The sequence below is a fragment of the Lathamus discolor genome, chromosome 3, assembly GCF_037157495.1.
Source record: "Lathamus discolor isolate bLatDis1 chromosome 3, bLatDis1.hap1, whole genome shotgun sequence".
Lineage (NCBI taxonomy): Eukaryota > Metazoa > Chordata > Aves > Psittaciformes > Psittacidae > Lathamus > Lathamus discolor.
The window spans coordinates 144,114,071-144,140,171 of record NC_088886.1 but is presented as its reverse complement, the minus strand read 5'-3'; the positions used below and the strand labels follow the sequence as shown (position 1 = coordinate 144,140,171).

General features: G+C 39.5%; 1 protein-coding gene across 3 annotated transcripts in view; it reads right to left on the bottom strand.

Moving 5' to 3' along the window:
* ATRNL1 (attractin like 1) overlaps positions 1-26,101 on the bottom strand; it is a 543,705-nt gene that overhangs the window by 54,498 nt on the left and 463,106 nt on the right. For all 3 annotated transcript variants that reach the window (XM_065672331.1, XM_065672333.1, XM_065672332.1), the window contains one exon: positions 709-823. In XM_065672331.1, coding sequence (XP_065528403.1) covers positions 709-823 — 115 coding nt within the window. The remainder of the gene's footprint in view (positions 1-708; positions 824-26,101) is intronic.

The following is a 26,101-nucleotide window of genomic DNA, read 5'->3' as shown; positions in this document are numbered from 1 at the left end:
ATCATGACCATTTTGTATCATATTGTTGTAGGCACTTATTTAAAGGATTTTAAAAGTGTATTTAGGTACCTCCTGTTTAGAAGTATTTTATAAGAATGGCTACAATGGTTTTGTACAATGATCTAGCATAGATCAGATAAGGTAGATAATGCAAATGCTGCTTTAAGATGAGCTGGGATCATTTTCAAAGTTAACACCTTCCTAGTGAAGTACTCACACAACCCCAGGTTTCATCCAACAGGCATTATGGAAAATATTAATACTGTAACTGAATCTTGAGCAGCACAATATTGGGATTCATGGTGCAAAAGAACTTAACTAGAAGATAGTGCACTAATCATCATCTTGAAATGAGAATACTCATGGGTATTCCCTATATAGCTGTATTTATAGCAACTTGAACTGAAAACATAGGAGTGGCCAGCATATGATTTTTTTTTTTGCCCTGAAAGACAATGTTGAAGCATATCAGTATGCACACATGAAGTCCTAATGAGATAAACCATTGTACACCAGCCTAATTTGACCACTGGGCCTTTTATTTGGGTTACCATACCAAATTTCAAACAAAAATTCCTCATTAAACATTGGTCCTAAACTCGTCCATTTGTACTTGTATAAATCTGCTGTGCCAGTATTTTGGATCTGTGTGGGTGCAGTTGTGCGTTGAATGAGGACAGACATGATGCTCACCAACACGAGCCTTACCTGACTGACCAGGGGGTGGGACTCCTGATGATCCTCTGGGCAGACATAAGAATACCGTGAGGACAGCAGCTCTGTTTCCTGAACATGGCTCAATGGCAATTGGTTTGGGAGCACCCTGAAACAGGAAAATTCCAATGCATCATTAAGATTTCCATCACACTTTTACTTGTTTATCTTTAATTTATTTTAAGGTTCACTGCAACAGTAGGGAAGATATTTTCCCCAGTTATTTCTCTGCATTTAAACAGATTGTTCTACCCGTGCTAATTGACTAAAAAATGGGCTTTAACAGCCCACGCTGCAAATCTAACCAAACAGAAAAAATTAAATGAACTTAAAGACAATAAAATTATACTTGATTTTATAGCTCACTAAATGTAGTGATATCAACTTCTCAAAGCTTAGGAAACAGCAAAACCTTTTGGTAAACACACCGGTATCTGTGAGTATTAGAATTTCCTCTATTCTACTAAGTACCCATGTGAAATAATCTTACTCCAACAGCATCCATTACCTAGGCCTCCTAATATCAAAGCCATAAAATGAGAGAAAATCTATATTACATACAAATATATAAAGATAAAAAATCCTTCTTGAGTTTCCCAGACCAGTAAGTCTGCTTTCTCTGTATCTCTCCAAGCAAACAGATGATTTCTTTGAGGCAGGACCTTCCTGATTTTTCTCTTGCATGCACAGAAAATAGGTCCACTGTTTACATTTAAATAAACTTAGAAACACTCTGAAAATGTTGACAATGCAATTATCGTCTTTTTTTTTTTTTGTCTTATATAAAGCTATGATAACAGTGGCTTTGCTGATGGGAGGTATGTGCTGTTATCAAGCATCTTTGTTATTAGCTATACAGATCTTTTAATTTGCAGTTAGCTTTTGACTAAATGGTTGCTGTCATATTGTCCTGAAGTTTCCAAGACTGAGGAAACTAGAAGCTGGAAGAAATCAAAGCAGTGTAAAGATCCATAGAATAGTAAGTTCTAATACAACAATTTAAAATATTTCCATATTTACATGTTTCCATGATTTGTGCTCACTAAGAGATAGGCATTTCACTTTTGATAGCTCAAACATTTAGTCAAGAGCTAAAGATATTTCTAAAACATCAGGTCAAACTCAGCAGAAGCATTCATTTCTTTTTTGGTTTTGTATATTTTTAGAATGTCTGTTATGTTCCAAGGCAAAATATGAGTCTGATGTTTTGATTCAAAATTCAAAGCAATAAAACTTTCCATTTACATGCAAAATTCAATGTATATATAAATGTCAACTGATTCATGTGTACCAAGAAAAATGGCATTTTAGCCAAGTGTATTAAATACACCGCAAAGTATTATAAAGAAAACAAAGGCACTTCCATCATGTAAAGCAATTATCATTTTCTATTTTTCTACATCCAAGTAACCAACATTTATTACTGCTCAGTGAAGATAAGGAAACACAGAATACAGCAATAAATTGAGTAATAGATAAACATACTTTTTTTTTTTTTTTTTTTATTTCATGGTCATATTTGAAAGGCATTTCTGTTGATTCATTTGAGGTGATAGAATTAAAATAGCTTGGGAGAGGAATGCCATCTCATTTAAATTTAAATTTAAAATAATCAGTGACAACTGTTCACTAAAATCTTCCCCCCCAGAATGAAACAGAAGAGCAAAACCTTAAAAGCTTCATCTAAAACCAAAGATAACCAACTTCAAAAAAAACCCAACATAAGATATACTTTGTAAGCAGAGTGCACTGGACTTGTAGCATTTAATAATAATATACAATTTTTTAACATATTGGCTCAATGGACACCAAAGGAACAGATGAAGAGGCAGGTTCTGAACTTGCGTAAGCTGCTGTATATCTGTTGACTTCCACAGATCTATTATCAATAAAACATTTAGACAGGCATTGCTGGATGATACGACTCTCTATTAAAAGCAATGCAGAAAAGATGAAAAACAGAACAAAACCTTAATAACATTAACAGCATTGGTTGCACATGCAACACTACAAAAGTAGTACCAGTGGATTAACGGAAAAGAAAGCGAAAGGTGTGGGAAAAAATTCTTATTAAGAATCCTTTGACTTATGCATATTGAAAGAAAATGTAAAAATAAAACAAACCACAACACAGAAAAATAATGGTAACTCTTCAGATCATAAAATTTAATATAGGAAAGGGTCTTGATGTGATCATTCAGATTGGCAGGTATCTGTGCCCTGGGCTGCTTAAATCTAATCAGACAAGTATAGGCATATAGTAATACAATACAAAACAGCACTGACAGAAACCTGGCGTAGTCTTCTCTGCTTCTCCCACTATTACATGCTTTCATTCGCTCCTGTTGCTCTTTCAACTGTCAAAATCCATGATTTCCTAACTGTCACACACTTATTTCACACCTCTCCTTGGACCTGAATTTCTGCCCCTTCATTCCAGCGCTTCAACCTGTACTTCCCTCCCCAACCATCAAGGCAGGGATAAAGCTCCATGCAAGGTAATCTCACTTCAATCCCGTGCCTCCCTCTTCACTATGCACTGGCATCTTCAGTGTAAAATAGACTTTCCAGGTCTATGGAAGTTCCTGCTGCAGCTGTGAGCAGAGCTCGATGGACAGAGTGCTATAAACCAGGGAGGTGGCTAGGCAGTGACCCCCGTGCACTCGCTAATATTACAAATAGATTTTACAAATGGACCATCTTCCACTATATACTAAAACAACAACACCTGAATCCATGTACAACATTTACAGTTAAAATAGTTGGTAATACTAACAGAAACAATAGAGCATTTAAGTTACCTTTCACAATTTGTCACAACAGCAAATAAAATTACATTATTCCTTTGTATTTGAAAATGCAGACAAAAATGAAATTTCATTTTAAAATGTAATTCAGAATATGGTTTATGTGGACACATAACTGAAAGGAACAAATTTATCATTATATATAAGCATGGCTTCATTAAGGGGAAATCCTGCCTGACCAATTTGGTGGCCTTCTATGATGGGGCTACGGAACTGATGGAAAGGGGTAGAGCAGCTGATATCATCGACCTGGACTTGTGCAAAGCCTTTGACACTATCCTGCACGACATCCTTGTCTCTAAATTGGAGAGACATCAATTTGAAAGGTGGACCACTCAGTGGATAAGGAACTGGCTGGATGGCCGCACACAAAAAGTTGTGGTCAGTGGCTCAATGTCCGGCCGGAGACCAGTAATGAGTGGTGTCCCTCAGGGATTGGTGTTGGGACCAGTCTTGTTTAACATCTTCATCGCTGACATGGACAGAGGGATTGAGTGCGCCCTCAGCAAGTTTGCTGATGACACCAAGCTGTGTGGTTCGGTTGATATGCTGGAGGGAAGGGATGCCATCCAGAGGGACCTTGACACGCTTGTGAGGTGGGCTGATGCCAACCTCATGAAGTTTAACCATGACAAGTGCAAGATCCTACACCTGGGTCAGAGCAATCCTAGGCACAGCTACAGGTTGGGCAGAGAAGAGATTCAGAGCAGCCCAAAGAGAAGGACTTGGGGGTTTTGGTCGATGAGAAAATGAACATGAGCCGGCTGCAGTGTGCACTCGCAGCCCAGAAAGCCAACTGCATCCTGGGCCGCATCAACAGGAGCGTGACCAGCAGGTCGAAGGAGGTGATCCTGCCCCTCTACTCTGCTCTTGTGAGACCTCACCTGGAGCATTGTGTGCAGTTCTGGTGTCCTCAACATGAAAAGGACATGGAACTGTTGGAACAAGTCCAGAGGATGGCCACGAGGATGATCAGGGGACTGGAGCACCTCCCGTATGAAGATAGGTTGAGGAAGTTGGGGCTGTTCAGCCTGGAGAAGAGAAGGCTGCATGGAGACCTCATAGCAGCCTTCCAGTATCTGAAGGGGGCCTACAAGGATGCTGGGGAAGGACTCTTCATTAGGGACTGTACTGACAGGACAAGGTGGGTAACAGGTTAAAACTTAAAGAGGGGAAGTTTAGATTTGATATAAGGAAGAAGTTCTTTACTGTGAGGGTGGTGAGGCACTGGAATGCGTTGCCCATGGAAGCTGTGAATGCTCCATCCCTGGCAGTGTTCAAGGCCAGGTTGGGCTGAGCCTTGGGTGGCATGGTTTAGTGTGAGTTGTCCCTGCCCATGGCAGGGGTGTTAGAACTGGATAATCTTAAGTTTCTTTCTAACCCTAACTATTCTATGACTCTGTGATTCTATGATTACGCCTTTTAATTTGGTGAATAATTACTTTATTATAAATCAAAATGATAATATCTTTATTGATGTGCGATATAAAACCTTTCATTATGTCCTGGGTTTACCAGGAGCCGTTTTGCTCCTTCTTAGTAACTGGTGCAAGCTCTGTGTTTTGACTTCCAGCCTGGGCAGAGAGCTGATAATACCGATTGTTTTTAATTGTTGCTAAGTAATGTTTATTCTGGCCAAGGACTCTGTGAGTCTCATGCTCTGCTGGGGACGAGGGAGGCCGGGAGGAAGCAGAGACAGGACACCTAACCCAAACTAGCCAAAGAGGTGTTCCATACCACAGCACGTCATGCCCGGAGAGGTAACTGGGAGTTACCCGGAAGGGGCAGGCTCTCTCTCTCTTCGGTGGGGTCGAACTCGTTCGGCGGTGGTATCATATTCTCTTGTTATTTTCTCTTATCAATACTATAATTGGTGGTAGCGGCAGTGATTTGTGTTATACCTTAGTTACTGGGCTGTTCTTATCTCAACCCGTGGGAGTTACATTCTCCTGATTTTCCTCCCCATCCCTCCGGGAGTGGGGGTGAGTGGACGACCTGTGTGGATTGGTTTAAACTATGACACATTAACAGGCCCTGTCCTTTTCTTTTTGAAGTTTATAATAATGCTTTTCAAATCACAATTGGAGGATATGATTTCTGACAAACATTTTTTTAGAGGATTTCATCTGAAACTCAAATACAGTAAGAATTTTGTGTTTGTGCCTACTTTTTCTTCATAGAACATTATGACTGATAAACCAGATGTCATATCTTACCTCACATCATTCAGATTTACTAGCAAAAACCCACAGAAGCATAGAGCAAATGATAATAATTTAGATAACCTAAGGTTTGTCAGTTGTTTAAAGATAAATACATAACCATGAATCAAAGTTATATCACAGTGACATAACATGTTCTCTGAAATGTGCCATTTATCGTGCATTTTCCACAGGTTTCCTGGAAGAGATAAGGCATGTTTTTGTTTGCCTACAGCACTTAGCTACCATGATTTCCTTGCTAGAATTGCCTTTTTCTCCCCCTGTACAGAAAGTGACTTACGTTTTTGCCAAAAAGCACAAATGACAATCACAGAGTTAATAAAACTCTATCAGTGGAGGGCAGAATAAACAAATATTTATTTAACATCATTTTACTTTTATATTCCCTTTCTTGCTCACAGCATGACAGAAGGAGGTATGTCACTTGGGAAGGTGAAAAATGAAGGAGAAGAAAACCACAAAGGAATAAAAAGGTGAAAGAGCATACGGTATTACTGAAAGCAAGAAAAGCGGAGTAAGTCAGTGTGTGTAGAAAGAAGTGGAGAGGGTAGGGAAGAAAAGAGAATGAGAGAGAGAGGGAGGGAGAGGAAGAGGGTTTTATCCACAATTTCAACGTGCAGTCATATTTATTCAGAGGAAATAAATATCAGAAATCATCTTCCTGGTGTCCTAGATTTCTATGAGAGAGAAGGTTCTCCATTCTCCACATTTTTTTCTGATAATCACACAAAGACTCAGCCAAAGTCCATCTGCCTGGGTGAGTTTGTGAGGAATTGTTGAGCTTTGAGAAGATTCTTTGCTCACCCTTGATCTGCTTCCATAAGGAATAAATTTTGGCTAGATTTTTTTTTCCCTTTACAAAGGACAGATGGTAATGCTGCCATTACTGGCATAAAAACGTATGTCAGTTTATGCCATTATACCTGTATTAAACATATTCCTTTCTAAGTAACTTAGCACATCTGCTTTAAAATGACAAGAAAGTAACAAAACAGGTTTAATTTTTATTAAGTTTTGAAAACCCCAGTAAATCTTGTAAAGTGTTATTTGGCTGTTTAGAAGTAACACAAATGAGCAGCTTTAATAGTCCAGACCAAGAAGAAGCTGGGAAGTGTATTCTGTCACCCTTGGTGGGAAGGATTGGCAACAGTGGGCAACAGCAGGCAGCAGCTGAAGAGGTGAGAAGAGCAGGAGAGCACAACAATGACTAAGGGGATGTTCATCGATCTAAGCTGTGTGGCTCGGTCGATACACTGGAGGGAAGGGATGACATCCAGAGAGACCGTGACACGCTTGTGAGGTGGGACATTGCCAACCTCATGAAGTTCCACACAGACAAATGCAAAGTCCTGCACTTTGGCTGGGGCAATACCAAGCACAGCTGCAGGTTGGGCAAAGAAGTGATTCAGAGCAGCCTGAATCTCCTGAATCACAACAGGAGAAGGACTGTTGGTTGACATGACCCAGCAGTGTTCGCTCGTAGCCCAGAAAGCCAACCGTATCCTGGGCTGTATCAAAAGGAGTGTGACGAGCAGGTCGAAGGAGGTGATCCTGCCCCTCTACTCTGCTCTTGTGAGACCTCACCTGGAGCACTGTGTGCAGTTCTGGTGTCCTCAACATAAAAAAAAAGATATGGAGCTGTTGGAACAAGTCCAGAGGAGGCCACGAGGATGATCAGGGGACTGGAGCACCTCCCATATGCAGACAGGCTGAGAAAGTTGGGGCTGTTCAGCCTAGAGAAGAGAAGCTGCATGGAGACCTCACAGCAGCCTTCCAGTATCTGAAGGGGGCCCACAAGGATGCTGGAGAGGGACACTCCATTAAGGACTAATGAAAAGTCATTAGGGGCAGCGGGTTCAAACTTAAACAGGGAAGTTCAGACTAGATATAAGGAAGAAGTTCTTTACTGTAAGGGTGGTGAGGCACTGGAACAAGCTGCCCAAAGAAGTGGCAAATGTTCCATCCCTGGCAGCATTTAAGGCCAGGTTGGGCAGAGCCTTGGGCAGCATTGTCTAGTGTGAGGCACCTCTGCCCATAGCAAGGGGTTGGAACTAGATGATCTTAAGGTCCTTTCCAACTCAAACCATTCTATGATTCTGCCCTACAGGTTCACAGTCTCCTTGGGCAAAACACACAGACTTCAGCATCAATTCTTATCTATCAATGAAAACATTTAATACTGTGAAATGGGAAGATGGAAAGCGTAAATGTTTGGCTCTGTCTCTATTCTGTGAGACACCACTTCTTAGAAGTGGTGTCTCACAGAAGTGTTATAAAACTTTGGATTTTTTACTAAGTGATATCTCTATATCTATTTTGTTCAGCATTACAAGTTAGGTGCATCCAATTTTTAAAAGTGCATTATTGTATCATAAGACAAATACATCGCAGAAGACTAAATGGCTCCAAACTCATGCCAAAAAAGCAATTAGAAAATTGAATCAAGGAATTAAGGATTAATGTGAGCATGTTACACCTGTCAGCAGTAATAAGTATTTTGACAAAAACAGAATGAAGTTTGACAGTGTGCACACATACAGATCTGATATATAAATCAAGTATTAAAATGCGAACAACTATGCATTAATCACTGTAATGTTTCCTAACTTAAATGGTCTTAGTACTACTTACAAGAAATCATTATAAATAAAACTTCATTTCTTCTTAAAAAACAGTTTGACTTATACTTTTTGTTTTAGTAATAAATGATGTGACTTAAAGGTTAGTTTTTAGCCATATTATTAAAACAGAGTTAATCTGGTGAATTCCACATAAACTAAGCTTGACAGCTTGGCAAATAAACAATCAAATCTGTTGTTGTGACTAGTGGAGTTCCTCAGGGGTCGGTGCTGGGACCGGTGCTGTTTAATATTTTCATCAATGACCTGGATGAGGGAACTGAGTGCACCCTCAGCAAGTTTGCTGATGACACAAAACTGGGAGGAGTGGCTGACACACCAGAGGACTGTGCTGCCATTCAGCGAGACCTGGACAGGCTGGAGAGTTGGGCGGGGAGAAACTTGATGAAATTTAACAAGGGCAAGTGTAGAGTCTTGCATCTGGGGAAGAACAACCCCATGTACCAGTACAGGTTGGGGGTTGACCTGCTGGAAAGTAGCGAAGGGGAAAGGGACCTGGGGGTCCTGGTGGATAGGAGGATGACCATGAGCCAGCAATGTGCTCTTGTGGCCAAGAAGGCAAATGGCATCTTAGGGTGCATTAGAAAGGGAGTGGTTAGTAGGTCAAGAGAGGTTCTCCTCCCCCTCTACTCAGCCTTGGTGAGGCCGCATCTGGAATATTGCGTCCAGTTCTGGGCCCCTCTGTTCAAGAAGGACAGGGAATTGCTTGAAGGAGTCCAGCGCAGAGCCACAAAGATGATTAAGGGAGTGGAACATCTCCCTTATGAGGAGAGGCTGAGGGAGCTGGGTCTCTTTAGCTTGCAAAAGAGGAGACTGAGGGGTGACCTCATCAATGTTTACAAATATGTGAAGGGTAGGTGTCAGGATGATGGAGCTAGGCTTTTTTCAGTGATATCCAGTGATAGGACAAGGGGCAATGGGTGTAAACTGGAGCATAGGAAGTTCCACGTTAACATCAGGAAGAACTTCTTTACTGTAAGAGTGACAGAGCACTGGAACAGGTTGCCCAAGGGGGTTGTGGAGTCTCCTACACTGGAGATATTCAAGGCCCGCCTGGACAAGTTCCTGTGTGATGTACTGTAGGTTACCCTGCTCTTGCAGGGGGGTTGGACTAGATGATCTTTTTAGGTCCCTTCCAACCCTTGGGATTCTGTGATTCTGTGATTAGTGCCAGATTCAAAATGTAAACAGCCACTTTTCTGGAGATCAATGTTCTAGACTTCAGAAGGGAAAAAAAAAAGAAACAAGACTGTGTCCTCTAAAATGGCAAGGAATGTAGAAAAGGAACAAACAAAATTTCGACTATTACATTAGAAGTACTCACATCTACCATTTTATCTCAGCTTCAGGTTCTACTCCTGAACCATTTGGTTATTTTCTGAGTTTCTTGATTTACTCGTGATAAACAAGACTCGGACTTGGAAAAGCACTTGAAAACCTAAGTTGGATTTTGGTCAAATTTAGATACCTACATGCAAACTCAAGAGCCTCAAAATCCCTGTTAATCTTAGTTTCAGTACTAAAAATTTCCCTTTAGCTGAAGCTCTCCTCTATCTGCCCAAACACATCCTGGTCTCTCTTACACCCACTCAGCATTCACTTCCATTCTGCATCTCCCCTGGACACGGAGCTCAATCTAAGTGGCTGTTTCCAAAAACAGCTTACAAAATTAGATTTTTATAATACAGTTGTGGCCACTTTCTTTTAAAACACAGGTGAAAGCAGAAGTAACTCTGTCCTTCATGGAAAGAGGATTAATCCTGGCTTTCCTATTTCTGCTTTTACTAAATGCTTCTTGGAAGTGAAACACTGAGATGCAGAGTAAAACTCTGTGATTGCTCTGACCATTTTCAGTGCAGTAAAGGCAGACTTTTGAGCAGTGCAAAGGAGCAAAAGAAAATTCACCCTCTCAAATTCACAGAATCCATTGATGTCATTTGGTGGGGACTTTTAGCCATTTTGATGGAGAAACTTCAAACACCCCAATGGCAGGTATCCTGCCATGGAGATGGGAGATTCCCACCTGTCGCCAACCTCCATCCTATACCCATCCTATTTTCTTTATGGTCATTTGCCAAGAGAATCAATACCAACAGTACCATCAGAGGAATGAAGAAATGCTGTTTGCTTCTCCCAGCAGAGACCCATCGCTTTCACAGCACCTCCTGCTGCCCTAAAGGAGAACCTGGCACTTCTTCCAGAGCACTGAAAATAAGTCAGTGCCTCAGACAGAAATAAAGAGTAATCAGTACTGCTGTTTTCTTAGGGTATCAGCACTACACTGCATTACTATTCTAAATGTGGGTACACATTAAGTAATACTTTAACATACTTTTGAGTATGAGCTTCCCACCCACCCAAAGGTTTTTATAATTTTCTACAGATTTATTCAGCGAGTAACAAGCCTTAATGACAGTGCAAGAGACAAAAAAGCTTTCACCAAACATCATTTGTGTGCCTGGAGAAATATCCTTTAGGAAATACCACAACAGAATAAATAAGCTAGGCTGGAGTTCTGAACATTGCTTTGTGGCTGGCATAGGAAACAGCAGTTCTTCATAAAACCCTAGGGTTTCAGTGAAATTATAAGCATCCACTAAAGATTTTCATTTAATCCATCCTGTAAACTTCCTCTCCTGCAGTTACTGAGTGGAAAGCTTTACCTCATTTAAACCTACAAGAATAGCCCAGAGCCTGAGTGTCCTCAACACTTCGGACTTCTATACTGCTCCTTCTTTTGCCTGAGGGTTTCTCAGGCAAAGATTTCTAACTTTGGTTAAAATGGTCCCACTAACCCATGTGAGGAACATAACCATGTTACCTACAGCACTAAAAGCTGGAGAACACTTGGAATACCTTACAATTCTTCCACTTATACTGAAAGAGACTTGACGTAACTGCCTTCCTTCTGTGACTGAGTATCCAGCCAGCACTGATTTACTAGGAGGACTCTACCAATTCTACTTGACCTTCGGAAAGAACCAGCTTTCCCTGAAAACTTCTATGGTGTCTAGTGGAGATGAGGTCAAAAATTTATTGGTAATAAAATGAAACATGACGAAAATTATACTACCATTCCCTATTAGAGATTTTTTTAATAGCAAATAATTTTTCCAGGCATATTTTGCCCCCTTGCTTTTGCAGAATATAAATCTCTCTTAATTTCTTTGTTTCAAATTGGCAATGGAAATCTTAGAGTGTATTGATACATTATTTTCCATAAGAAAAACAGTGGGAATTAACAATAAAAAGAACGCATTATGGTTACCAAGCTGTGAGTACAGCCCCAGTGAGCAAACCACATTCTTATCCTTCAATTTATTGTCTTATCTATCTCTACTACATCAATATGCAGTGATAGACTGTATTGCTTTTTGCAGCCTTTTCTGAGTAGAATGTAGTTGTTAGTTATCAAAGGTTATGTGCTGATGTTAAATTTATGTATGAATCTGAAAGCTATGCTCAGAAGAGCCGTATTTTTATTATAAGAACTCTATCTGCAACAGAGTTACTCTCAGTTAATCTAGTAAGAGACTTTGTTTCAAAACCTAATACTATTTCATACAGCATTTCATTAGCAAGAGAGTTATAAATTGACATCCTGATTAAAACTGATTTATTAAGACAAAGCTACAAGAAACACCTGCAGACACACTTATTTTCAATGGGGTTTCCAGAAAGAACTCCTAGTCAAGTTCCCTATTCAGCTTTCATCCTACTGCCTAGGGGCTGCTTTTTCTGAACTGTGACACTAGTGTGAACCATCCTGCAGTTTCCTTGACTTTCACAAGTGGCTGAACAGAACACGAGTCATTGAAGTTAAATCAAAACACCGGGTAGCTGTAAGGGCCTTTGAATTTTTTTTTCCTGTATGTCTGCAGCATTCTCTCTCCATACTGGTAAATAAAGTTGGTTTTACTTTACTATTACATCTTGACTGCTAATAGGAATAATTTCAGGTTAATCTGGAAAATATAGAACATAACTCACAATGGATGGTGTGTGTAGTAGTGGTACTGGATTACTGCCAGAGATATCCTCAAGAGCCTCCAGAACATTCCCCTATTAAGCTGTATGAGTCTGATTAAAGGCTGGCAACGTTAGCATCCAGTTTGTGAAAAGAAATTTGTCTTGGCAGCAGCTAGCTAGATCCTGTTGGGAAAAGCACCTGAGACCCTCTGTCTGTGGCATATACCAAGTATCACATATTCCCAGATACTTTCCTGAAAATTCTCCCTATTGCCATTTCAAATTCCCCAAAGTCAAAGTGGTGGTGTGTAGGGTGATGCTAATGGGTGTTTGTCTCCCAGGTGGGTACATCTATTGGATCTTCAAGGATGAGAAACGAGAAATGGAGAATTCTGTTATTCCTTCACAATTCAACCTTAAAGGCTTGTCTATGAAAACTCATATTTCACAGGTGACAAATTACTGATAGCCCATCAAGTTCTGAATTTATCAGAATCAGATCATCATTCCCAGTGGGTTAACTCTACCCTAGACTGCCTGGCAGAAGAGGAAATGGTCCCTTCAGAGCCATGAACAACTTTTCAGAGTGGGAAAGATGAAGTAAAAGGTGCAGCTTCAATTCTGCCTAACTTGCAGGCTAACTAGGGTGGCTGTGGTAGAAGGCAGGGAGATATTGAGCTAAGATGGGCACATACAGGTTACTTTCATAGAATCATAGAATAGTTAGGGTTGGAAAGGACCTTAAGATCATCCAGTTCCAACTCCCCTGCCATGGGCAGGGACACCCCACACTAAACCATGTCACCCAAGGCTCTGTCCAACCTGGCCTTGAACACTGCCAGGGATGGAGCACTCACAACTTTCCTGGGCAACCGATTCCAGTGCCTCACCACCCTCACAGTAAAGAACTTCTTCCTAATATGCAATTTAAACTTCCCCTGTTTAAGTTTTAACCCATTACCCATTGTCCTGTCCCTAATGAATAGTCCATCCCCAGCATCCTTGTAGGTACCCCTCAGGTACTGGAAGGCTGCTATGTGGTCTCCACGCAGCCTTCTCTTCTTCAGGCTGAACAGCCCCAGCTTCCTCAGCCTGTCTTCATACGGGAGGTGCTCCAGTCCCCTGATCATCCTCGTGGCCTCCTCTGGACTTGTTCCAGCAGTTCCATGTCCTTTTTATGTTGAGGACACCAGAACTTCACACAATACTCCAGGTGAGGTCTCAAGAGAGCACAGTAGAGAAGGAACAAGCAAACTGAGTGAGCTGCAGATTTCTGAAGAGTCCACGAGGTAGATAAACCTGGACTGCCCTTTGCTAGGGGTGGATCGTAAAATTTCCATCTGTCACTGTGACAATGCATCGCAGACAAGTCAAAAGTTCTGAGCAGCAGGTGCCTTTTGTGACCAGAGTTCTTATTCCTGGAGCTCTGCGGCAACCTAGAGTCATTAATGATCAGGTTTGATTATTATACAGTAGAACTATGCCAGACTTGAGGGTTAGAAAAGGCAAGTGTACTGAAATTATTATGCTGTATTTTGCATTTCTTGCAAAATTGGAAAGAAAATAGAGTACACAATATGTCATCCAAAATACACTTTCAGTGAAGTTTTCTTCAGCAATACCTTTTAAAGTTCTTTTGTAACCTCCTGGACACCTGCAGGATGCCTAGCGAATGACAAATTAAATCATTTATACCTGGAATCATAATAATAAAAAAAGAGAACTAAATCAAGACACACATTGTGAAAACTAGCTGTCAGCAGAAGGGATTAAAGTGCAAACTTGGCAATATTCTTAATGCAGGGAAAAAATGCTAATGGCACCCGAATAACAAATTACTTTCTATCATGACAACTTACACAGATCACAGCCTACTGAATGTAGGGAGGACACGAACCAAATGTCTGAAAGCATGACATAGCTTTTATTTTTATTTCCTTGCCAAGGACAAGATTTGTCCTTGGACAGCTGTAGAATGTGTACACCATAGCCAAAAGCATTCTGAAACAAATTATCCCTGTTTAAGATTTGTAAGTCTATGAAGTTTTCATCCTAGTGACTGTATGTGGATATTGCGGATCAGATCGTAGCTGCTCCCGCAGCAGGAAGAAACAATAAGAGACTTCTCTATACCAAGGAAAAAGTGGCAGCAAAAGGGAACCCAGTTTTGCTGTATTACATAGTTGCAGCAGCAGCATGTTTTAAACGGACTAGCAGTTTTGGCAGCACTTGCTGCCAGCAAGGTGGAAAGGGAGAGGGCAAGCTGGTAGGCTTGTGAAAGCACAAACCAGACCCTTTTAAAGGTGTTGCAAGATACACCTCTCACGTTCCTCTCTCGAGGATGTCCATCACCTACTCTGCCCATTCACCAATTTGAAAGCACAATCAGTTACAGTTTTTCACTAGACTCTTATGAATTAATTGAAATCTCACATATCTGTGAGATAATCCTCAGCTGCCTAAATCAGCACAACACTCAAGTAACAGCGGAATATGCTGATTTATAGTAGCTATAGATCTGACACTGTATTAATAATTTCTTAATGGTGTCCTTGAAAAATCCTACAAATAAACTCTATTATCACTTGATGTTGCTTGCCAAGATGCTCCTCATCAAGACTTAGTACTTACAGTGTCCATAAACATATTAAGAACTTCACTGAATATGCACAAAATATAAAGCTTACACAGGATCTAATCTGACAAATAATTAGACATATGAGAATTAGTGCTTGGAGAAACTGTTGCATTAAAGCAAACAGGATTATTCGCATGAATGAAATTATTTCTGCGTGTTACTCATGTTAGCTTAATATAACTGACGGATTATTTTTTGAGGCACTTTTTAAATATAAAAAATAGGAAAAAGACTGCTCCTTCAAAATATTAAAAAATCTGCATCATTTTTACTAAACCAGCAAAGATCTACTGTATAAAATATTTGCTTAACTTGCAATTCCTGAGTCCCACTTACATGGAAAGTAAGTGTTACTTATTTAGGAAGTACCATATTCCAAGCCTACTTAGCCCCTTGAGCACTGCTAACTGAAAAAGAGTAGTATGGAAACATAGTTCAGCTCCGCTTACACTTCTGTTCCACATGTGTTTCCTAGGGCACAGCAGGAGCTTCTCGTTATTTTATAGTTTTAGTATTTTCTTCAGCAAGGAGGTACACAGTCAGCAACAACAAAATTCATTATTCACATGGAATTCTGTAGTCCCCATCATTACTGCATTAAAAGCTTGTTATTTTGCTTCAGGAAATGTTCTCATTTGAAATTTTCATTGAAATATTGAAATATTTGAAATATTAATTCATAAATAAAATTTAGCTGCAGTGATGATGCTTGAAACATCTTTTTTCAAAAAACATAGCATTTTCACAGCATATTGACCATACTTTTAAGAATTTCCTTGAAAATTTAGTTATGACCTTTTCATTGGAGTTTGCTTTAAATCCTTGCATTCCACGAAGCTTTGTACTCCATCTCACACATTTTTCTTATCTAATCAAATGATTTCTCTTCCCCTAATTTTATGCATAGCTTAAGCCACTCTCAAGACTAAAACACAGTAATGTTTGCCCTGAACTTCAGTCAACAGAATGGTATAACACATTTACTTCTATACTGTACGTAAAATCTAATATATATTAGCAGTGGTTACTGTTAGGATAATGAGGCAAATCTTGTATTTCACCATTATTTTCTGATTCCTCTTCCCTTTTCCCACCCCTTCCCAACACCCTCCCAATCTTAGGATGCTCTTTCCATGGAAATAAATGCTCCCTATCAAATGCCACTGACTGATACAAAAAGCAGAAGAAGCAGGATCTTATTTACTTAAAACAAGGGTTGAGATTTGAGATCACTCATCAAGCAGATGTTATTTCTGAAGCTGAAAGTATTCATGAAGATTGTTACTATAGAGACCAAGCTTTGTAAAATATTCCAAACAAACACTTCTTTATTAGCCAGCACTGCAACTATAGCGCCCTGCATTACGCTGCACCCCACGGTAAGTTATCAACCTCACATGTTTTCTTTCTGGTTATTTGCTCTCAATAGTAACTACAAGACAGGATTTCTATAGGTCTGAAAAGATAATGTATCACAATACCAGCCATCCATAAAATGACACACACTGTACTCATTCAGCACTAAACTCCCGTCTGTTTCATTTCTCCCCTCCTGTGGGCAGCCACTCAAATCAGTGTTTCCCTATTCAGCAACAGTGGAAAACAGGAACCCACTGCTAATTCCTGTGGTTAGATCAGCAGCACAAAACCAGCAGTGGTTACTAAATGTCGGCCCCAGCCTCTTCAGCAATTAAACCATTCTTCATTCTTAGTAGACTTTGTGAAGCCCGTGCGTCACTCAGAAAGCATCTTTCAATGGCCTGTCACATCATAACCACGTTTCAGACTTGCTGCTTGTTAATCATACTAGAACAGTAAAACTTCAAAGCCCTGTTCCAGTGAAGTCAGTGGGACTCCATCAGTGCAGAATCCCTGACCCTGAGTGCACCCCAGGGAAGAAGGCTGCAGCAAGTCACAGCCATCACTGCCAGGTGACTTGGAAACACCACAGCCAGTATCAGTGGGAAGGGGCAGGTAAAGTCCCATTAGCCCAATCTGTGCCTGGTATTTTAACCACTTCTCTCTTGCTGCAATCAAACTACCCATAGATGGATAACAGGGGAGACTTCTATTTGAAGTTGAGCAGGTGGGTGAAACCTGTCTGGTTATTATAACACATAGAAAGGAAAACTCTATTTAATGCTATGCAAGGAAATTAGCAGGAATTTTATTACAGAATGAATGTGTCATATGGATATCAGAAATATTCCTTTCTGAGGTCTTTCTATCTCCTTTCACAGAGAAACCCTAGGAAAGGATAAAATGATACATTTCAAAATATGGAAAAGTTAAAAAAGGTATGGTAGCAACTTCTGATTACTATAATTAAAATTCCAAAGCTGTTTTCTGTCACAGCTTATTGCTACGTGTTCATAATATCCTTTAACTTTCTGTACCATGTTTCTGTTCAAACTTTTCCCAGTCTTTCAGAAACTTCTCACGTATCTTTGAGATGTGAGACATTTTTTCCTAATACCAGTTCTATCCAAGGCTTAAATTTAATTTAAAACTTGGCCTTTACTCAGGCAACATTGAGGATTCCTGCCTTTTATTATTGTAAAACAAATCTGTTTTAAAATACAGCAACACAATCAGAGTGCAATTAGATTTCCATAAGAATATGCACAAGTATGGAACTATGTGTGCCACTGGTATCTTATTTTAACATACAGTACCACCAAAATGAGGAAAATATTAAGCAAAAGAGCACAACTAAGAAGCCAGTTAAAAAGCTTTAATTGTGGTGATTTGTACTGTATCTAACAGTATACAGCACATAATAAAATAATAATAAACAATAATAAACAGATAAATAAAATTAAAATCTATAAAGCATTTCAAGAGTGAGAAATGTGTGGCAAAGGATATTCTGGAAACAGGTCACAGACAAATCAAGACATAATAGAAAAAGCAGGCATGTTTAATAAGACAGTTACAATTTAGAAGTGACTGTGTGGGACTGAATGCAAAGAATGTATTAAGACACATATCACCATCCAGAGAGGAAAGTGCTGTAGTTAAATGCTACAGCTACAGGAAGGTTAAGGATTCAGAGAACACACAATGTGTCTTTTAAGTAGCAGTTATCTATGCACCATACTCAGAACATCTGAATGGATTTTGTATGTTTTATATGAAAGAGAAATCCTCTTGAAAACCTTTTCAGTTGCAGACAGCAGTTTCTCATAATTCCCCAAATGTCTATTGAAATGAGTTACACTAAGAGGTTCTAGAGCCATCAATATATTTAAGAATTTCATAGATGCCTTTTAGTTCTCTTTCATCATGAGTTGTCAGAATGGCTTCCACTCTCACCAGTTCCCTTGTCCCCAATTCTTCTGCTGCGACATTTCTGGATGACTTCCAGTTCTGATTGTTGTAAAGTCCTTGTTTTTGCAGAATCACCTACTGCTGAAATTTGCAATTCCAAACACTGTCTTTTTTGGTCTTTTATCAGCTAACACTGCTTGCTAAAGCAATCTTTGCCCTTCACATTCCAATTGGTTTTGTCCTCATCCAAGCTGCTATGAATTTACCATAAGAAATATAACATAAAAAAAAAGATGAATATTTTTATGAAATATTTTATCTTTTGTAACTCTCAGTTCTGGGAAGTATCCAAACACAAAATGACAAAGTTAATTTGAGGAATTAACATTTCAGCCACTGGATCTTTATATTAGGGAGTTTTACTATACATTTTCTTTATATATTTAAAATAATTTTTCATGTCCACATTAAATCCCTTTTTGTATAGTTGCAATTTTCTCCAGTTTGCCTGGTTTTGGTCATTAGAGCTTCCTCATTTTCAGTGATCTGCTGAGCAAGCTGATGATTTTAATTGGATATATCACTATAAAAATAGTGAGAACTACTTATTAATGGCTGCTCATGTAGATGATGTAGATGTTAATCAATTTTCATCTATCCTTCTAAAGGTTCAGTTAGGCCCCTAATCAACCATCTGTAAACAAAACCTTCTGCATTAAAGGGGTTCAGACATCTATTGGGAGATAGCAAAGACTAGTGAGGGCCATATGCTACCTCTCTGCCCTGCTGTCAACATTTTAGCTCACTCAGTTTAAAGTCATTAGAAAAAGACAAGTGACAATCTAGATTGTGGATCACTGGATTCCGTCTAATTGAGTCACTGTTGTTACGAGAAAGCATCAAAGATCTACGGTACGTAGAGAATAAAAAACAGACTAGGGACAATGTAGGCACCCTCTGGAAGCTATCAGGAGAAGTTGCTACCCTGGATTTGGAGAAGGCTGAGGCTCTGAATGACTTCTTTGCCTCGGTCTTCACTGGCAAAGGATCTGATGGCACCAAACAAGTCTTGGAAGGCAGACGCAGGGACTATGAGAATGAAGACCTTGGGCCCACTGTAGGGGAGGGTCTGGCTCGAAACCATCTTAAGAACCTGAACGTACACAGGTACATGGGACCTGATGAAAACCATCCGCGGGTCCTGAAGGAGCTGGCGAATGAAGTTGCGAAGCCACTGACCATCATGTTTGAAAAATCATGGCAGTCAGGTGAAGTTCCCAACAACTGGAAAAAGGGAAATATAACCCCCATTTTCCAGAAGGGGAAAATGGAAGACCCAGGGAATTACAGACCAGTCAGTCTCACCTCTGTGCCTGGCAAAATCATGGAACACATTCTCCTGGAAGGCATGCAAAGGCACATGAAAAACAACAAGGTGCTTGGTGACAGCCAGCATGGCTTCACTAAGGGGAAATACTGCCTGACCAATTTAGTGGCCTTCTATGATGTGGCCACTGAACTGATGGAAAGGGGTAGAGCAGTTGATGTCATCTACCTGGACTTGTGCAAAGCATTCAACACTGTCCCACACGACATCTTTGTCTCTAAATTGGAGAGATATCAATTTGATAGGTGGACCACTCGGTGGATAAAGAACTGGCTGGATGGCTGCATTCAAAGAGTTGTGGTCAATAGCTCAATGTCCGGCTGGAGACTGGTAACGAATGGTGTCCCTCAGGGATCGGTGTTGGGACTGGTCTTGTTTAACATCTTCGTCACTGACATGGACAGTGGGATTGAGTGCGCCCTAAGCAAGTTTGCCGATGACACCAAGCTCTGTGGTCCGGTTGATACGCTGGAGGGAAGCGATGCCATCCAGAGGGACCTCGACACGCTTGTGAGGTGGGCTGATGCCAACCTTATGAAGTTTAACCATGACAAGTGCAAGGTCCTACACCTGGGTCGGAGCAATCCCAGGCACAGCTACAGGTTGGGCAGAGCACAGATGCAGAGCAGCCCAAAGAGAAGTACTTAATTGGTCAATGAGAAAATGAACATGGACCAGCTTCAGTGTGCACTCGCAGCCCAGAAAGCCAACCGTATCCTGGGCTGCATCAAAAGAAGCGTGACCAGCAGGTCGAAGGAGGTGATCCTGCCCCTCTACTCTGCTCTTGTGAGACCCCACCTGGAGCATTGTGTGCAGTTCTGGTGTCCTCAACATAAAAAGGACATGGAACTGCTGGAACAAGTCCAGAGGAGGGCCACAAGGATGATCAGGGGACTGGAGCACCTTCCGTATGAAGACAGGCTGAGAAAGTTGGGGCTGTTCAGCCTGGAGAAGGGAAGGCTGTGTGGAGACCTCATAGCAGCCTTCCAGTACCTGAAGGGGGCCTATAGGGATGCTGGGGAGGGACTCTTCATCAGGGACTGTAGTGATAGGACAAGGGGTAACGGGTTAAAACTTAAACAGGGGAAGTTTAGATTGGATATAAGGAGGAAATTCTTTCCTGTTAGGGTGGTGAGGCACTGGAATTGGTTGCCCAGGGAGGTTGTGAATGCTCCATCCCTGGCAGTGTTCAAGGCCAGGTTGGATGAAGCCTTGGGTGGGATGGTTTAGTGTGAGGTGTCCCTGCCTATGGCAAGGGGGTTGGAACTAGATGATCTTGAGGTCCTTTCCAACCGTAACTATTCTATGATTCTATAAGGAAGAAGTTCTTTACTGTAAGGGTGGTGAGGCATTGGAATGGGTTGCCCAGGGAGGTTGTGAATGCTCCATCCCTGGCAGTGTTCATATGGAAGGGATTACAGCTACTGTGGGGCATTTCTAGTTCTACCATCATATCTATTTCTCATCCTTCCTTATTCTGTTTAGTACCTTACTGTAACTACTTAAAATTACAGATATACTTACATTCCTGTTAATCCATACTGAATCATAGAATCATACAATAATTAGGGTTGGAAAGGACCTCAAGAAAAAGATTTTGTGTGATGATCACTAATACTGGGCCATGTACGTGGAAATGAGTGCCTTTTACATAGCATGTCGTGAGCAGAAAACAACAGAATCCAGAAAATTTGGTATATATGATATTCACATTTTGATTTAGAGCTAATATCTCAGTGATATTTTATACTTCCCACCAATACTTCAGCAAGGGATCTTTGTGATCTATGTTTGAAGCACTTAATTGGAGAATTAAAGACAAAATAGAACTGTTTTCTGGACAGCACTTGTATGTAATTAGATGCCTGCAATAAAATCTTTAGGAGCTGAGCAGGATCATTAGGAGTTGAAAAGAAAATAAAGAAATAAAATGAACTTGTTAATCACCAAAGGTTTAAAAGACAAAAAAATCTATGAAGGGGGAAAGCAGAGCCACAAAACAGAGATCTAACTCAAGGCCTTATCATATTCTTTTTTCTGCACTTCTACTTTTCTTTGACTCAGTGATATCCCTGAAAATCCAGTTTTGTTACAGCACATCTATTTCATATTGATAGCAACAGATTGTATAACATGAGACATCTTCTCTGCAATTTTCCAGATTCTTCTGAAAGTAAACTCATCAAATCATCTAAAAACTTGTTAACAGGGTTCTTAAATATAGCACCTACCACTGTCTTTTCTTTCCATTAGCATGTACGTGCAAATGATTAAACTAACATTCTACTATATCCCACACAGGCCACTCCCATACCTGTCATATCCAATAAAAACCACAGCACACCTCTGTTCATCTGGTCCATAGTTTAAAAACCTCCACTCTTTGTAAGAGATAGACCTAAAAAATATCTAAACACATTTGTAAACCTGTTCCTAACTCAAAATGCAAAGGCACTTTTCTGTTCTTAAGATCTGGAATTCTCATGATATATATGCTTAGTATTTCATCTAACACCACTGAGCACTTCCAGGCCTGCTATCTCTTGATCCTAGGAGCTGTAAATTAAAGGGCTGAATAACCTGAACTGGGAGATTCATAGCTTTCCACTGAGATACACAGCACTTCAGGACTTCAAATTTAGACTGATACAAATGAAGAAATTAGCTTTATAATCTAAGAATACAAGAACCACAGTTTTTAATTTCTATTTTCTTCTGCTGTGAAACGTGGCATATGCATAATGCATGGCAAAGCAATCTACAGAGCTTTTATTGATGGCTGTTTGGTGTGATCTATATAACTCATATATAGCTCATTTATGAGTAATGCAGTCCTCCCAAACTCTTGCTCACACACATATAAAAGATGAAAACATTCAATGAATATCACTTTAGGAAGGCCACATTATTCTTGAATGTCAGGGCTTATGCAAGTCATGCTGAAGAAGGCATAACGCTAACTGACACCACACAATTACATACTCTAAATACATTATACATTTTATAGAAAGAAGTAATTTAGAGAAGAAACATGAAGTTTTTCCTCTCATACCAGCTTTTGTATACTTCAGATCTAAAACCAGTGCTTTAGTCAATCAATTCAATTGCAGAAATAGAAGATAGAAAACTGGACTGTAAATTTTCTGAATCTGTAATTTCATCACACAGGGACCATTTTTACTGCTTGGTTTGCATTTGATAACTAAGGGGGGGGGGTGGGGGGAGCTATACCATATATTTATAGGTTTGTTTTTTTTTTATGGTACCAAGGTTCTACAAATTCCAGCATGCACAGATGCCTTCACCATCAACATCTCCTCTGCAAGATGTAGTGATTAACGATCAATTTTTACATGCCGTTTTTTGAATTTTGAAGAACTAAGGATGAAAGGTTATATGATTTTTTTCCTAAATTCCTCTAAATTTGTAATTTCCCTAAAACCTCAAAATATCCCAAATTTTAAGAAGCTGTATCAAACTACCTCCAAAGTTCTTATATGTTCTTATCTTAATGGAATTTATTTAATATATAGAATTATAGCCATATATTTAATAGTTACGTATCTGCTGTGAAACATTCAGCAACAGAGCCAAGCTTATTATTTTATTAAAGTGTTTTTCAGTATATTAAACAGAAAATACAGAATCTTAAATGTTGATTCATAAAGCCCCTAAACTATCTATAGACCTTTCAGTGTCTTCATAAGATATGGTTTGTGGTCTTTAAGACTTATATTTTAAATTATTCATAATCAATACTAAAAATCAAAGAGTTGGCAGATAGCTCATTCTGAAAACTGCAGCCATGCAATTCATATTCTGCCGTAGTGGTCAGGTCAGAGTAAGAAAACAGAATGAACTGATGCAGCTAATTACAACCTAATTCCAGCTTCCCAAATTGAAACAAATGATTGAACTGTATCTGCCACATTGAACTTAACATCACTCAACCACTTGATGTTGTACCAGTGTGATAACCTGTAAGAAAATGGACACCGATTATGAATAATTGTGAAGTGCTTTAGAGGTTTTAGACCTGCCTATTACATTGTTTTGGGCAGCTTTTAAGAAAGTTTTGAAGGTATGAAAGCACATTATGGCATGCTTTTAGGAATGCTTGGTTTAATATTTCTGAATGTTGAAAGTCCTTTCTGGTACTGCATGTAGATTTCCTGTCTCTGCATTCAATCTCATGACAATACCTATCGCAGCACAAATCAGACAGGTTTTCTTCCAATCAGTTAATTTACACGTGCAAGTAGATAATCACAAGTATGTAATGTAGGTAGCAAAATTAAAAGTGGGATTTTTTTTTCCTCATAAAAAATTTTGTTTTTTCTTAGTTGACATCAATCATAAAATGGTTTGGCTTAGAAAGAACCTTAAGGTCATCCAGTTCCAAACCCCTGCCCTAGGCAGGGTAAACTTCTGGCTAGAGTAGGTTGCTCCAAGCCCCACCCAACCTGACCTTGAACACTGACAGGGATGGGGCAGCCACAGCTTCTCTGGGCAACCTGTGCCAATGCCTCAATACCCTCATTATGAAGAGCTTCTTCCTTATATCCAACCTAAACCTCCCCTGTTAAGTTTGAACCCATTATCCCTTGTCCTATCACTACAGTTGCGGATGGAAATTCAACATGATCTGACAGCATACAGTTGCAGCCCAGAAAGCCAACCACATGCTGGGCTGCATCAGAAGAAGCATGACCAGAAGGTCAAGGGAGAGAATTCTCCATCTCTACTCCACTGACACCTTCATTATACTGCATCCATGACAAAGACCAAAATGATGAAATGCCACTTTTAATCCAATTGCTATGTTCCAAACAAATTAAAGATAGCACTTTAATATCATTTACAAATACATGTTAGCTATTATAAAATCATTTGTTTCAGTCACTCATTGCTAATACTTAAATACGAAGTAAAAGCTCAACAGCTCCATTGACAGTGTGATAAATTACAAGAAACCAAGAGACTAAAAGGTACTATACTTGCCATCACACAACTACAGAGATTGCAAAAGTAACAGAAATCTTTAATTAACTCAGGAAATTAAAAGGTGACTTTAATAAAGAAGCTTAATAACAAGACACGCTCAGATGAGCCCACTAGCACATGTTAATCAAGAACAAGAAATAATTTCAAGTACACAAATGAATAGATGCTTATACACGGCCAAAATTAAACAAAAGACAAATGTTTTAAACTGGTATCCACATAAATGATGAATCTATGATACTACAAACTCTGAACACAGACACCGGCCATAGGTGTCTAATAAATAATAACCTGAAGTGGGGCTAATTCTTTAATAAGCACATGTTAAATGACAGTGAAACTACAGTAAAACTCGTTCTGCCGTCTAGTATGTATGCAGTCTAGTCTGTATGCACCACATACAAGATACTACAGGTGGGGAGCTAGCCGCCCTATGTTAACATGTAGTTATCTTATGTATGTGGTGTTTTTTCAGATGAAAAAAAAACTACCATTCAATTAATTATTGCAGTAAATGTGAGATTGTTATGTTCTTAAGTTTTAACTCTGATAGATACCTAACCGTAGCTCCTCTGGTTTCAGGAATCATTTACTAAATGTGCAAATAACACAGGAAATAAGTAATATCTGTGGAAAACTCACTGTACACATTCAATAGTGTTTTTGTAGAAACAGAATTACGGTTGTTTCCCAGCCAAATATACCTACACATATTAGGTATAGGAATAAAGGTAGGCCCTACAACATTTGAGAAAACAGAATATTTTAGTGTCTGAGGTGTTCTAACATGCAACACTGCTACTTCAGCAGTAATCTAAACTGATAGCAATTGAAAAGAAGAAATTTCAATTAAGAGGCCCTACAATTAATTGAATTACTTTACTACAAAACCTCCCTATGAATAAGTGATAACCTCCTGAAATTAGAGCATTTAAAACACAGATTCTAATTATTAGTATACTGAATTTAATGGGGAAAACTGTGACTAAAGTATTCATAGCATCAAATATTAGTATTGTCCTTCACCCATGTGGAAAATATTTGGAAAGATTCAGTCCCTGGTTTTAATGTAACTTTCAGGCAATAGCCACAGACTTCCATGGTAGATTTTCAGTTCCAAACAAAGGTAACTCTTTCATGTCTAGCCCAGACCTTAGGAAACTGTTAACAGCTGGAGCATTTCAGATGCTACTTTCAGTGACAAAACAAATTAAATGGAAGCAATGGAGATTACATTGACAAAAGTGAAGTTGAAATATGTCTCTATCTTATGTAAACATGGTCTTGATAGTGATAAATTACCAAGTGAATTTTAATATTAGAACACTATTTTAATGAACATTTAGAAATGATATCTTGCCTTTCCTAATCTCAGTCCATATTCAGTTTAAGGAGTCTTCGGCTTTTGTTATTCCTACATAACGTGTAGTGTGAGTTATGGAAGTAAACTT